The 13,189-nt window shown below is 37.7% G+C and overlaps 1 protein-coding gene across 1 annotated transcript; it reads left to right on the top strand.

The window, feature by feature from the left end:
• Positions 1 to 9,526: 9,526 nt before the first annotated feature.
• LOC100563503 (interleukin-8) lies at positions 9,527 to 12,908 on the top strand. Its single transcript, XM_003230039.4, has 4 exons — positions 9,527 to 9,709; positions 10,707 to 10,842; positions 11,108 to 11,191; positions 11,927 to 12,908. The coding sequence occupies exons 1-4, from the start codon at positions 9,646 to 9,648 to the stop codon at positions 11,943 to 11,945; spliced, it is 303 nt and encodes a 100-aa protein (XP_003230087.1). The 5' UTR covers positions 9,527 to 9,645; the 3' UTR covers positions 11,946 to 12,908.
• The last annotated feature ends 281 nt before the right edge of the window (positions 12,909 to 13,189 follow it).

The raw sequence follows: 13,189 nt of genomic DNA, 5'->3' as shown, positions 1-13,189 counted from the left end.
GAGGAATAACTGTGTAAAGAAGGAAGAACAGAATGAAAATGTCGTATTGAGGATGATCGGAAATTGCAGTTTTTTATATCTTCATTTTTTTATATTCCCCTCTTTTTCTTTTTTTCCTCTTTTCTTCTTCTTTCTCTTCTCTTTCTGCCCCCCTACCCTCCATTTACCTTTTCTTTGAATTTTTAAATACGTATGGAAAAATGTTAATAAAGATTTTTTTTATATATAAAAAGGAAACCATATCTCATTAGTCTTGAGAGTCATGAGAATGCCACTCGCCTCCAGAAAAATATTCCAGCTCCAACCCAATTGAGTTTTCAGAGGGGTAAAACTGCATTGTATCATACAACATCTGTCATTTGATAGTGTTTTAACTTTCCTTGTTTTAAACCTGGTCTTATTGTTTTAATTTATATTTCAACAATATTTCTGTCTGATATACTAAGAGGGATAAAATAAATATGTTAATAAATAGATACATATACACATGCATGCATTCTTACAACAGAGAATGTTGCAATAGAAGGAGACCTGCAAATTATTGAGTGTTTTAAGTTTAAAGAACAGTTACTTGAATATAATGATTTATGTAATATAATAAATTTTATAGTGCTTCAGCTGGAAGTAATAGATATGAGTAAACAAGATATTGTTCAAGTACCAGGTAGATGTTATTGGCCAATACATAGTTTCCTGTGCCAATGGTTCTAAAAAAGAGATCTTATTGGAGAACAATATGTAACAAAATTTTCAAATTTTTCTGTTCCTGATTTGAAAGTGTTATTTTCTGTTTAATTGTGCAGTACTTACTTTGAAAGTAGTTCTTATACTCCAGAAAATTTGTGTTTGGAGCTGCCACAAACTATGTTGAATTAGTTGAGACTCTTTGAGATATTCATTGAAAAACTATAGAAAAATGTGCTGCAGAATGTTTACAAAAACAAAGTTTTTGCACTTTAAAAAACTTTCCCCATGTTTTTATGATAGACTGAATTAGAAAATGACATTTATAACCCAGGAATAAAAATCATGTTACATAGTATTTATTTAGTTAGTTATTAGCGACATTTATATCCCGCCCTTCTCACCCCGAAGGGGACTCAGGGCGGCTTACAAGTTATATATACATACAATATATTATATTATTAGTATAGCACAATATAAGCACTTCATAAGCATTATACATTATTACTAGCTGTGCCCGGCCACGCGTTGCTGTGGCGAAGTCTGGTGGTATGGAAAATAAAGTATTGAGGAATTGGTGGTAGTTAAGGTAAAGGGTAAAGGTTTTACCTTACATTAAGTCCATTATAAATGGGTTATATAGCTGTGTGGAAGGGCCTTGAGTCTACACTGCCATATAATCCAGTTAAAATCAGATAATCCGCATCTTATAGGCAGTGTGGAAGAGGCCTAAGTGAGGCCTAACTCTGCCTGTCCCCTGGGCTGAGTGGGTTGCTAGGAGACCAAGTGGGCGGAGCTTAGCCTTTTAACTGGCAGCAATTGGATAAAAACAATTATTCCTCTCCCACTAATTAGGACTTTATTTTTTCTTTTCTTTTTGTTGTATGAACGTAGAGGCATGGATGAGGGGTTGTGTTGCCAAGTTTAGTGTTTCTGGGATGTTTAGTTTTGTTGTTTTGTCCTAGGCCGAATTTTTTTTATCATTTTATATATATAGATATTGTACTATACGATTATAACATACGAGTATAACACATTAGAAGCAGCTTTAAAATAAGGAGTGATGTTACACAATATCAAGGGGGAAAAACATAAGGTCTAAGTATGTTCATTAATCTCCAGATCCATACACTTTTGAGAATCCTTCACTTCCAGCTGAAAATAGCAAGGGAAAGCCCCTAACAGAGTATAATACCTTTGACAAAAAGGGGATTATGCCCTAGGCAGGGCTGCATACCAGGGGAACTTAAAAAAATACCCCCACAACACTACAAACTTCAGAAGGAGGAAATAAGTATATAATTTTTTCCTCTCCATTATGTAGCAATAGATTGTTCAGATTTGTGGCTGTCTTCTTTCCTGACACATCTCCAGAATCACGTGAATTGCTTATATAGTCAGCCTGGCTTTGTCGCTTTCATATCATTCAAAGGGATGTCAGAACTTTCTGGGTGGAGTAAAGTCAAATCGGGGTCATTACAGTTCAAAAAAGTTTCTTATGTGTCATGTAGGAATCATACTGAGGGGTAACATACAACATGCAAGCTTCACTGGTTTCTTCATCAGGCAAAAATCATACAGGAGAAAAAAAAGTGAAAATATTAAAATTACAGACCTAACTTTGGGCTCAGATGCTATTCCTGGTGGAATGGAAGCATGGCCAAATGGTAACATGGACAAAGAGCAATAAAAGAGAGGGGGAAATTGCAATTCCACAGAAAAGTAACTTTCTGCGATATCTAGTCTGTTTCTGCTCTGTGCAAAGTCGACTGTCCCTTTCTTAGACAGAAAACTGAATTTCTCAAGAAGTCTCTGATGGATCAAGATATTAGGAATATGTAGTCCTGCAATGTGAGTTTCAGCACTTAAGTAAATAAAAAACACAGTAAAACTCTGATTTATTACGAGAAATCAAAATGTCTCATAAATATTCCAACATTCAGATTCTCCAGAACTATTTATCAATCAAAAAAATTAAAAAGAAGCAGAGGCAGGTAGAAATGGGAAAGTCCCAGAATTAGACCAGAAATACAGCTAGATTCAGGTCACAAGATAGAAACTGGAAGCTACATGCATCATTAGAGGATATGAAAGTATAATTTCACACTTAGCAATTCATACTGGGATAAACAGCTAGAGGCTGGTATCCATTTTTGAAAACACACACTTTGAACTGTGCCATGAAACAGACTGGTAACCAGTGCTGGTGTTGTAAGAGAAGGCAATTAATTTTATTGTGCAAATCATACATGTTTCTGTATGAAGCAGAAGCAAAAATATTAATAAATATTAATAATATTAGCATTTAAAAGATAAATAATTTGGGAAAATCAGCTAAGTATGCAGTTAATTAATCTAAGGGCACAACTGCATTGTGGAATCAATGCACCGTGACCCCACTTTCACTTCCACGGCTAAATGCTGTCGAATTCTGGAATGTGTAGTTTAGTGAGGTGCCAGCACTCTTAGGCAAAGAAGGCTAAAGACCTTGTAAAACGACAACTCCCATGACTCCATTACATTAAACCATGGCACTTATAGTAGTCACAAACCACAATCATTATACAGTGTAGATGCACCTTTGTCAGAAATACTACCAGTGGCTGTAAAGACATATTCCAGTGAATTTAAAGCATGGCAATTTTGCTGCTGCAGTTAGAAATGTGTAGTAAATGTGGCCTTGACAATTGCATTTGCAATAGACTTGTGCTAAATTGACCTTATGGAGTAATCCAGATTTAAAAATTGGTAAAAAATAATTTCTGTGAAAGTTATGGGCTGAATATAGATTGCCACCTTAAATTGGATAAAAGTAAAGGTTTCCCCTGACAATAAGTCCAGTCATGTCTGACTCTCGGGGTTGGTGCTCATCTCCATTTCTAAGCTGAAGAGCCGGCGTTGTCCGTAGACACCTCCAAGGTCATGTGGCCGGCATGACTGCATGGAGCGCCGTTACCTTCCCGCCGGAGCCGTACCTATTGATCTACTCACATTGGCATGTTTTCGAACTGCTAGGTTGGCAGAAGCTGGCGCTAACAGCGGGCGCTCACTCCGCTCCCGGGATTTGAACCTGCGATCTTTCGGTCTGCAAGTTCAGCAGCTCAGTGCTTTAACACACTTCGCCACACAATTGGATACTTGGCGCTAATGGTGAGGTTTTGCCTTTTTTAGTTTTGAAAGGGCAGTTTAAACTTTCTCAGCTAAATAGAGATATTCACAGCTAAAAATATTTGTTACAATCCATATTTGGCACTACAGCTTTTCATGCATCTAGTTTTCCCTTAATATTGGAGGCATGAATTGAGGCCAACCAAGTATTCAACTAACAATTTATACATATATCAATTTCTGTTATCTATAAATAAATATGGCATATGGGGTTTACAGCAAAAATGAAATAAAGAATATCCAATTCTGACTAATGGCCATCTGTTTTAATATTTATAATTAATATAGCTATAGCTCTCCAACTAATTTTTATATAGGGGTATATTGGTCGTCACAACATCTATTCACATTACTGTAATGATTGAATGTAGGCTGTGGCTGGGATATTGTCCTACTAATTTTAATGCCAATTAGTAATATGTTTTATTGATTCTAGGATCGGTCTTTTATTTTTGTAATGTGCTATTTTTATGTGAACTGATATTGTCATTCTCTAATATGTTGATGTGAATTTACCTGTATGCTATGTCTTTATGGAATTTGTATGTGCTTCTGTAAGCTGCCCGACTCCTTTTTGGGAGATGGTGGTGGGGTATAAATTATCATCATCATCATCATCATCATCATCATCATCATCATCATTCAAGAAGAGGCTTTCTAAATTAGTAAATTGTTGGAGGTTAATACTGCACTAATCTATATGTTTTGGAATTGTCCCACAAAAGCAATATTTTGGGTAGAAGTCACAACACAAATAAATTTGGTTTTGGGAAGTTCTTTGATATACCTGGTTTTTGGAAATTAACAAATGGCCACCAGAAGTCAATTTGTCACACCCTTTGGATTGCTAAAAGATTGAAAACTTGCTAATTTAGAATTAATTTTTCTCTGCAAGCCAATGAATAGAAGATCTAATAATACTGGCAACAATTGAAAGAATGATGTATAGACAATATTTACAGATCTACTTACAGTGTTATATTTGATCAACTTTTTAAAAAGTTGGTTGTTTTTCCCCTTTTGTGTTTTTATTTCTCTGCTTTTGTTTTACTAGAACATTATTGGATGTAATTGAGATTCCTTTCGAATGTCAATAATTTTTTTTAAGTAGGAGCAAGTATACAGTCATAGCTGAGTTTGGTATGTTCATGTGTAAGTGTATATGCCTTACAGCAATAGCGTGCATTTCTTAGGCAAGAAGTACTAGAGGTGGTTTTTCCAGTCCCTTCTTCTGAAATATACAGTACGGGCTGGTTGACCCTTATCAAAAGTGCTTGTGATCATAAGTGTTTTAGATTTTAGATCAGTTTAGACATCATAATATCTTTCTTTGCAAATATGTAGCCAATGAGATATAATGGAGATGGGATCCCACCACTTCATCAAATTCATTAAATGCTATTGAGCCACCCACTTAAGAAACAGCAACCTGCTGTGTTCATCACATGATGTAGGTTTCAAGTGTAGGGTAGAGATATCTTGGCATTTAAAAAGGGTTGCAAAGAGTTATCTTTTTAGATGCTTTCTAAGCTGGTTGGGAAGTGACTTTTTTTTGCAAATTATCTGGATAGAGATGGGCAAAACGATCAGTTCTGTCATTTGATGGTATTTGTTGTTCTCAGGTAAATCAACTGAGAACTCCTGAATAAAACGGATAGTTTGCTAGTGTGTGATAGAGATAGGAAAATCATAAATTTAATTTAAAAATGGAGTATGCCTGAGCTATATGTTAAACCTGCTTTTCCAACGCCATTCATTCATGGTTTATGTACACCTTTCACAAATAGCCTGAAGGTCATTTTACACATTTTAAATGTGCATGAAACAAAGTTTGTCTGCACCAGTAGTTCTCAACCTGTGGGTCCCCAGATGTTTTGGCCTTCAACTCCCAGAAATCCTAACAGCTGGTAAATTGGCTGGGATTTCTAGGAGTTGTAGGCTAAAACATCTGGGGACCCACAGGTTGAGAACCACTGGTCTAAACTGAATCTTCAAGAAGCAAACATGTCATTATCTCAGTCACATATGTGAAGTTTGGGATTGTGCAGTATTTGAGATTTTGGAATTCCAGATAAGGGATGTTCAACCTGTGTCTGATATTTCTTTGGCAATCTGTCATCCAAACACTAACCAGGACCTTCTTATCTTTCAAGATCAGACAGGATCTTTTGGGAATATTTAGGTGGTATAGTAGGAATAAAAACTGCTCTGGAGGCACAAAAAGTTCTCCAAGAAAGGCAAAATATATTTTGCTGCTATGCTCATCCACATCCTGGTTTATTAGTAGAAATGCTGTTAATACTTTAACATTTTTAAAAAGACATGGTAGCATGTTTATTTATTGGTGCCAATTAGTTTTTGTTTGGTTTTGTATTTGGCGGAATGAGATCGCTAGATGAGATTCCAAATGTAGTAGCTGCTTCCTTTTCCCATTTTGCTGATGTCAAGCAAGGTAACAGCTACCAAAAGCCAAAAGACAACACACCCACAATCAAAATTAAGGAGTGCCTAGCTCCAAGGATGGAAAGACTGACACACCCTTCTACGTATACCATTTTTTTTTCACTTAAGGCATCGGAGGCCAGCTCAATGTCTCTGTGATACCGGGATGAGGAAAAGATGGAAAGGAAAGGCATGAGAATGCATTTGTCTTATATAGCAGAGGTAAACAACTGTGGAAAGCAAGTGGGCTACATCAGTGCTATAGGAGACTTTAGAGGGCCAACCCCAACCCCATTCACTCCACCTAAAAATAATGTAAAATTCTCCAAAACACAGCCTAAGGAACCTGGGAGACATTTTTATCACTTCCTATTTACTTCCTGTTTTTAAAAAAAGGCTTCCTGGGGCTAATTTACTCCCCAAATATTATGGAAAATGGTGCATTTGTGAGCAAAAACAATTTTTAAAACCATAAATGCTTTACTCTTTGAGCCAGAGACATCTTTTAAACACCACTATAACCTCCTGAAGGCAGTTTTGGGGCATTTGGGAGCAAATTTTGGGGACTCCAGGGGTTACATGCAGTTTGCAAGACACACATTCTCCATTCCTTGACTATACAGCAAGCAAGGGCAACTATGTTCTCAAAATGTTGGATATCGGTTCCCGTGGTCCCTTACCATTGACTGTAAGTTTGGTGTTCTTTGTAGCAAGTGGTAAGAGTGTGACTTGCAGGCAGGGAGCTTTATAGAGATCACTGTCAGGTGGCATTTAGGCTCATGGGGGACAAGAGAAAAGGATCAGTTAGGATGTTTCACAGCAGACACCCAGAGATGGATGAATATTGCCTTATAAAGCAGTTTCAGAATGCAGTTTAACTACATCAAACTGGATTATATGAGTCTACATTTAACACAGTGTGTTAAAGCGCTGAGCTGCTGAACTTGCGGATCAAAAGGTCACAGGTTCAAACCCTTGGAGAGGAATGAGCACCCGCTGTTAGCCCCAGCTCCTGCCAACCTAGAAGTACAAAAGCATGCAAATGTGAGTAGATCAATAGGTACCACTCCGGCAGGAAGGTAACAGCACTCCATGCAGTCATGCCAGCCACATGACCTTGAAGATGTCTATGGACAACGCCGGCTTATCCAACATAAACGGGCTGGCTGGATAAGTGAGACTCTACTGTATATGATAATGTAGGTAAAGGTAAAGCATTTCCCCTGACATATCCAACATAAACGGGCTGGCGGAGACCCCAGATGGCGTAGTGGACTAAGTGACTTGAAGGTTGGGTTGCTGACCTGAAAGCTGCCAGGTTCGAATCCCACCTGGGGAGAGGGTGGATGAGCTCCCTCTATCAGCTCCAGCTCCATGCGGGGACACGAGAGAAGCCTCCCACAAGGATGGTAAAAACATCAAAACATCCGGGCGTCCCCTGGGCAACGTCCTTGCAGGCGGCCAATTCTCTCACTCCAGAAGCAACTCCGGTTGCTCCTGACACGAAAAAAACAACAAAACAAAACAAAAAAAAACGGGCTGGCAGAATGTTGGATAAGCGAATATGTTGGATAATAAGGAGGGATGCGTGTCTTCAAGTTGTTTCTTACTTATCGTGGGGTTTTCTTGTCAAGATGTGTTCAGAAGGCTTTGCTTTTGCGTTCCCCTGAGTTGTTTAAAGTCATCCAGTGGGTTTCTATAGCTGAGTGGTGATTCAAACCCTGGGGCACACTATTCTGACCCAATGTTCCTTCAGCTAAATAACGTTTACAAATACAATCATGTAACTTGTAATTATGGTCCTGTACCTTGTAATTATGGTACTATAGGTCAAACTACAGAGTAAATTGTTATCACTTTTTGGAACGTGGGATTTTAGAATCCTGAGAGTAATAGTTTTATGAGGCACCGGCACCATTTGGCAAAAGGCTAAAGACCTCATAAAAGTGATACAGTGTTCCCTTACTTATTGCTGGGGTTAGGTTCCAGGACCACCCGCAATAAGTGAAAATCCGCAAAGTAGGGACACGATATTTATTTTAATATTTATACATTATTTTAATAGTTATACACTATTTTAAGTCTTTATCAACCAATCGTGTGTTGATAAATCACCTCCTTCTCCTCCCATTGCCATTTGGGCTCCTTTTCTCTCCCTTTGGCTTCTGCCTCCTCCCTTCCTTAGGCTGTAAATAGTAATTTTTTATGATTTATAATAGATGTTTAGAGTTTATTGAAAAACCGCAAAACAGTGAATCCGCAAAAAGTGAACCACAAAGTAGTGAGGGAACACTCTATACCCATTATTCCATAGCATTGAGCCATGACAGTAATTAAATAATAGTGGTGTCAAACTGTAATAATTCTCTAGCATACGTAGAAGCAGCCTTGGTGAGGTCCTCTGAGTAAGGATTGTAATTTGAAGTATCTGATAATCCTCTGATCAAGTCCATCTTCTATCCCCTTTAAAGTATAATACAGTAGAGTCTCATTTATCCAACATAAATGGGCTGGCAGAATGCTGGATAAGCGAATATGTTGGATAATAAGGAGAGATTAAGGAGAAGCCTATTAAACGTCAAATTAGGTATTACAAATTAAGCACCAAAAACATCATGTTATACAACAAATTTGACAGAAAAAGTAGTTCAATACTCAGTAATGCTACGTAGTAATTACTGTATTTACGAATTTAGCACCAAAATATCATGATGTATTGAAAACATTGACTACAAAAATGCGTTGGATAATCCAGAACGTTGGATAAGCGAATGTTGGATAAGCGAAACTCTACTGTATTATCAACTTCTTTAATAATGATGAAGGAGTGCAAAGATATATTTCTAGGGGCAAAACTTCAGGGAAAAATTGAACCTAGGCCAGTACAAAAAAATAATCACCCTCCAAATAACCCTTTTAGTGTTTTGGACTCAAATGTGGTCTAGGAAGACTCTGCTAGCCCTGGGAGCATATGTTGTGATGAGTGAATGTGGAGTTCAGACAACACATAGGCTGACACAAGTTCATTTTGGGGGGAGAAAATGATGCACAACCGATTACAAAGCCCAAAGATTTAGAAATAATTAATTAATTAGGAAGCGCTGGGTTGGATTTCACACCCGTAAGAACTACATCGCAATACATGCCCGCAAGATTTCCTAATGACTCATTTTTATGATAGCGTCTTGCTTGCCCTGGGAATTTCCTCTGACAGGCCCCTCTGGAGAGCAAGATTGTATATAAGCCAGAGCGTTTGCAGAACTCAATCAGTCAAGCACAAACCTTCTCAGGCAAACAAGCATCCTGCTGCCTCTCAGGACCACAGCCAAGAAAGACTTAATTCGCCTCGCCATGAACACCAAGGTTGTTGTTGCACTTCTGGCTTTTTTCTTGGCCTGTGCCACTCTGACCGAAGGTAAGAAACTTCTTGTTTCATGCTCCTACTTGTATTTGTTTCTGAACGATAATATTTCTGCAGTTATTTCCTTCAGGTTGTTGAATAGAAGAGCTTCTGTTACAAATACCATGTTTGTAAAGAGAGGGAAGTAGCTGAATATAACACATTTGTTTTAGTATTATAGCCAAAAAAAAAAATCAATATTATATTTAGAATGCTATGTAAGTAGAATTTTTAAAAACTGCTGACCTCTTGTGGAAAATATAGAGAAATGTAAAAACATTGGGCTTTTAAATTTCTTTTAAATTTAAATTTAATTAAATTTAAATTTCTTCTTTAGAGGGACTTATTAGCTCCAGCTCCTGATAACCTAGCAGTTCAAAAACATGCCAATGTGAGTAGATCAATAGGTACCGCTCCAGCGGGAAGGTAACAGTGCTCCATGCAGTCATGCCGGCCACATGACCTTGGAGGTGTCTACGGACAACGCCGGCTCTTCGGCTTAGAAACGGAGATGAGCACCAACCCCCAGAGTTAGACATGACTGGACTTAATGTCAGGGGAAACCTAAACATATTTATTGATGATTGCTCCATCTACATCTATTACAAATAATGGCTAAATGGAATCTCCCGGTTTCATAGCAGAGAGTATGGATGCTGGAAACAAATGACAGGGATTCAGGAGAGACCTATGCCATTATATCATTCATATGATCTGGTACATTTGACAGAAGGACTTTTAAACCTCATCCAGATCAAAATTCTGGCCAAGTAGTTCACATGCTGATCAAAATTAACTTCATTCATGCAGAAGTCTGTAGCAGTTTTGAGTGCTAGGAATCGCTGATCTTTATTTTTTACTTAAAGAGGGACATTTTTAATGACATTGAAACAGGATTTAAGTTCGATTAGATAGTGTGAAACTTTGGGGGAAAGTTAATAATTGGATTTTTAGAACAACACTGCTTGAGAATAAATTATTTAACCATTTTTATCCCTCTATTCCTTTACAGCTCTCCCAATGGCCCGGATGGGGAGTGAATTGCGGTGCCAGTGCATATCCACCCATTCCAGGTTCATCCCTCCCAGAAACATCCAGGATGTCAAACTGACTCAAAGTGGGCCCCACTGCACAAATGTCGAAGTCATGTAAGTATCTTACTAATCTCAATCTCTCTTTCTTAATAGATAGATACTAGGGATATCTCTCTGCAGCTCTTATGCATTTCATAACGGGAGAATTTCCCAGTGGGATGTGCCCTTGGGGCTTTTCCTGAATTGTAAAAAAAGGAGAACCAGCCTTTAAGGAAAAGTATTGGCAATGGAACTAGAACAGTTTACCTTTATAAAAAGTGCACCAGCAGGAATCCACTTCAAACAGGTGTCTGATGCTCCTGATTTTCTTGCATTGCAGTGCAACTCTCAAGGACGGCAGAGAGGTCTGCTTGGAACCGACGGCAAACTGGGTGAAGGTGATCATCAAAGCCATCTTGGACAAGTAAGTGCTTCTTTTCCCAATTCAAAAACACCATCATCAGCTTGTTTCTTCAGAAATAAGTCCCACCAAGTTAAATGGAGCTTTACTTCAAAGATTAATCAAAACCTTGCAGTATTGATCTTCTTATGAATGAAGATAGAATAGCGGAGATTCTTGGATCCAATCCGTCTTTCTGTTTGCTCCGGTCAACTCTGTTCAGCTCCAGATTTACCACCCTTGCCTGTTCAAGAGGCAATAATTAAGGTCCTTTGCATAACGTAGACTATAAAAATGAATATACTTTGCAGTCAAAACTAAACAGATATGCACTGGAGATATGTCACTGACCCAGACAGAAAAGAGTCCCCTTTCAAATTCATTACCTGTAAAATTGGATAGAGATTAGCAGAACACATTACTAAACAGGTTTCTGTCTTTTTGTATTTCCCTATCAATTTGGGTGAATTAATTTTAGCCTACGGCTACGGTTGGCAATCCATCAGCCAACAAGGGCATTTCAATGTTGGTTAGCGATGCTGTGATTTGTCTTACAAATCTGAAAATTGTAAGACAATTTTACCTCCTGAAAATTGAATTACTGTATTTCTTCAGTTTTAAGAAATACAGTGAAAACATCTCTAAAAGTGGGGTGTGTCTCAGAATTGCAGACTATATATAGTAGATTTTTTTTATTATATTAAAAAATTCAATGGGTTTGACAGAACACTAATGTCTTCTGCTTTTGCTTTCTTCCAGGGCTCAAGGCAATGTTTAATCACCACTACAAGGAAATCCATCGAGAGTTTCTCCCGCCTGTCTTCACTGAAAGAAACTGAGCCATTTCAATCAAGCCTACTTGTTTTAAAACGAGACTTTTGTAACTAAGAAGATATATAGATATATAGACTGCCTTATTTATATATTTATTTCATAAGTGCGTTGATAAAAAAACCTTTAGAAGGATATTTAACGTAAGGTTGAAAATAGGAAAGAGGAAAGATGAAGTGGAAAATGAAGGTTTGGAAATCAGTGAACACAGCTGAAAAGAAGTTGGTATATCTGTGCTTACACCAGGTTGACTGTTATTGCAGCAAAGCAAATTAGCAATGGACTGTGTTCCTCTGGATCATTTGCAAGCAAGTAATGTAACCGCATTGAAAGTATTGTGAATCAGAGCGAGCCGCAAGGCTACCTATTGTGAGTCAGCAGCAGTTAGTGTGTCAGTCTCAGGTTCAAATCCCTATTCAGCCATGAACTCACTTAATTATTTGGGCTAATCACCATCTCTTAGTCTAACCTACCTCATAAAGTTGTGAGACTGAAAGGGAGAGAATTATGTATAATGTGTCAGGCACTGCAGGAAAGGTGAAAATCATTTCTATTTCTGGTGTGAGCATTTCTATTCTTATTATTTATTCAACATGGCCAAAATCTGAATATTATTTATTGTGCAAGGCCTTCTTTTGTGACATAGTTATAAAATGATTATATTTCGGTGGGGGTAGTATTTATTTTAACCATTTGTTAAAAAAAAAAGGAGCGGAGAGTTCCATAATGTAAGAAAGTGCTGTATGCTGAAATGACATTTGGAGGTGTCTCTATGTATTTCAGATAACACGTGCCTTTATTTATGTTATTTATTGAGCAATAATGTCCAACATTCTCAAAATATTTTTGTACACATTTTGTAAACTAATTAAATTATTTCAGTGCTCAAATAAATTATTTCAACATTGAAGTTTGCTTGTAATATCTGTACTTGAAATGGTCAAGAAGTCTGTCTGTTTCCACACAGCTCTTTGGAGGGTACTATTTCAGATTCTGTGACAACTACAAGAGCTCTAAAATTGTGGGTTTCGGTTTATATGAGAAATGGCAAAATTATCAGCAGGCAATGCTTTCCCTATGTGGAAAGGCAAAAGCATTTGGGTCTGTTCAGCTGGGCATGATAGAGGCTTGAATACATTGTTAGTCTGCATCAGGGGTCTCCAAACTAAGGCCCGAGGGCTGGATGTGACC

Source organism: Anolis carolinensis, chromosome 6 (genome assembly GCF_035594765.1).
Source record: "Anolis carolinensis isolate JA03-04 chromosome 6, rAnoCar3.1.pri, whole genome shotgun sequence".
In the NCBI taxonomy this organism is placed as follows: Eukaryota; Metazoa; Chordata; class Lepidosauria; order Squamata; family Dactyloidae; genus Anolis; species Anolis carolinensis.
Note: the sequence above shows the minus strand (reverse complement) of the source record. Positions and strands in the feature narration are given on the sequence as shown.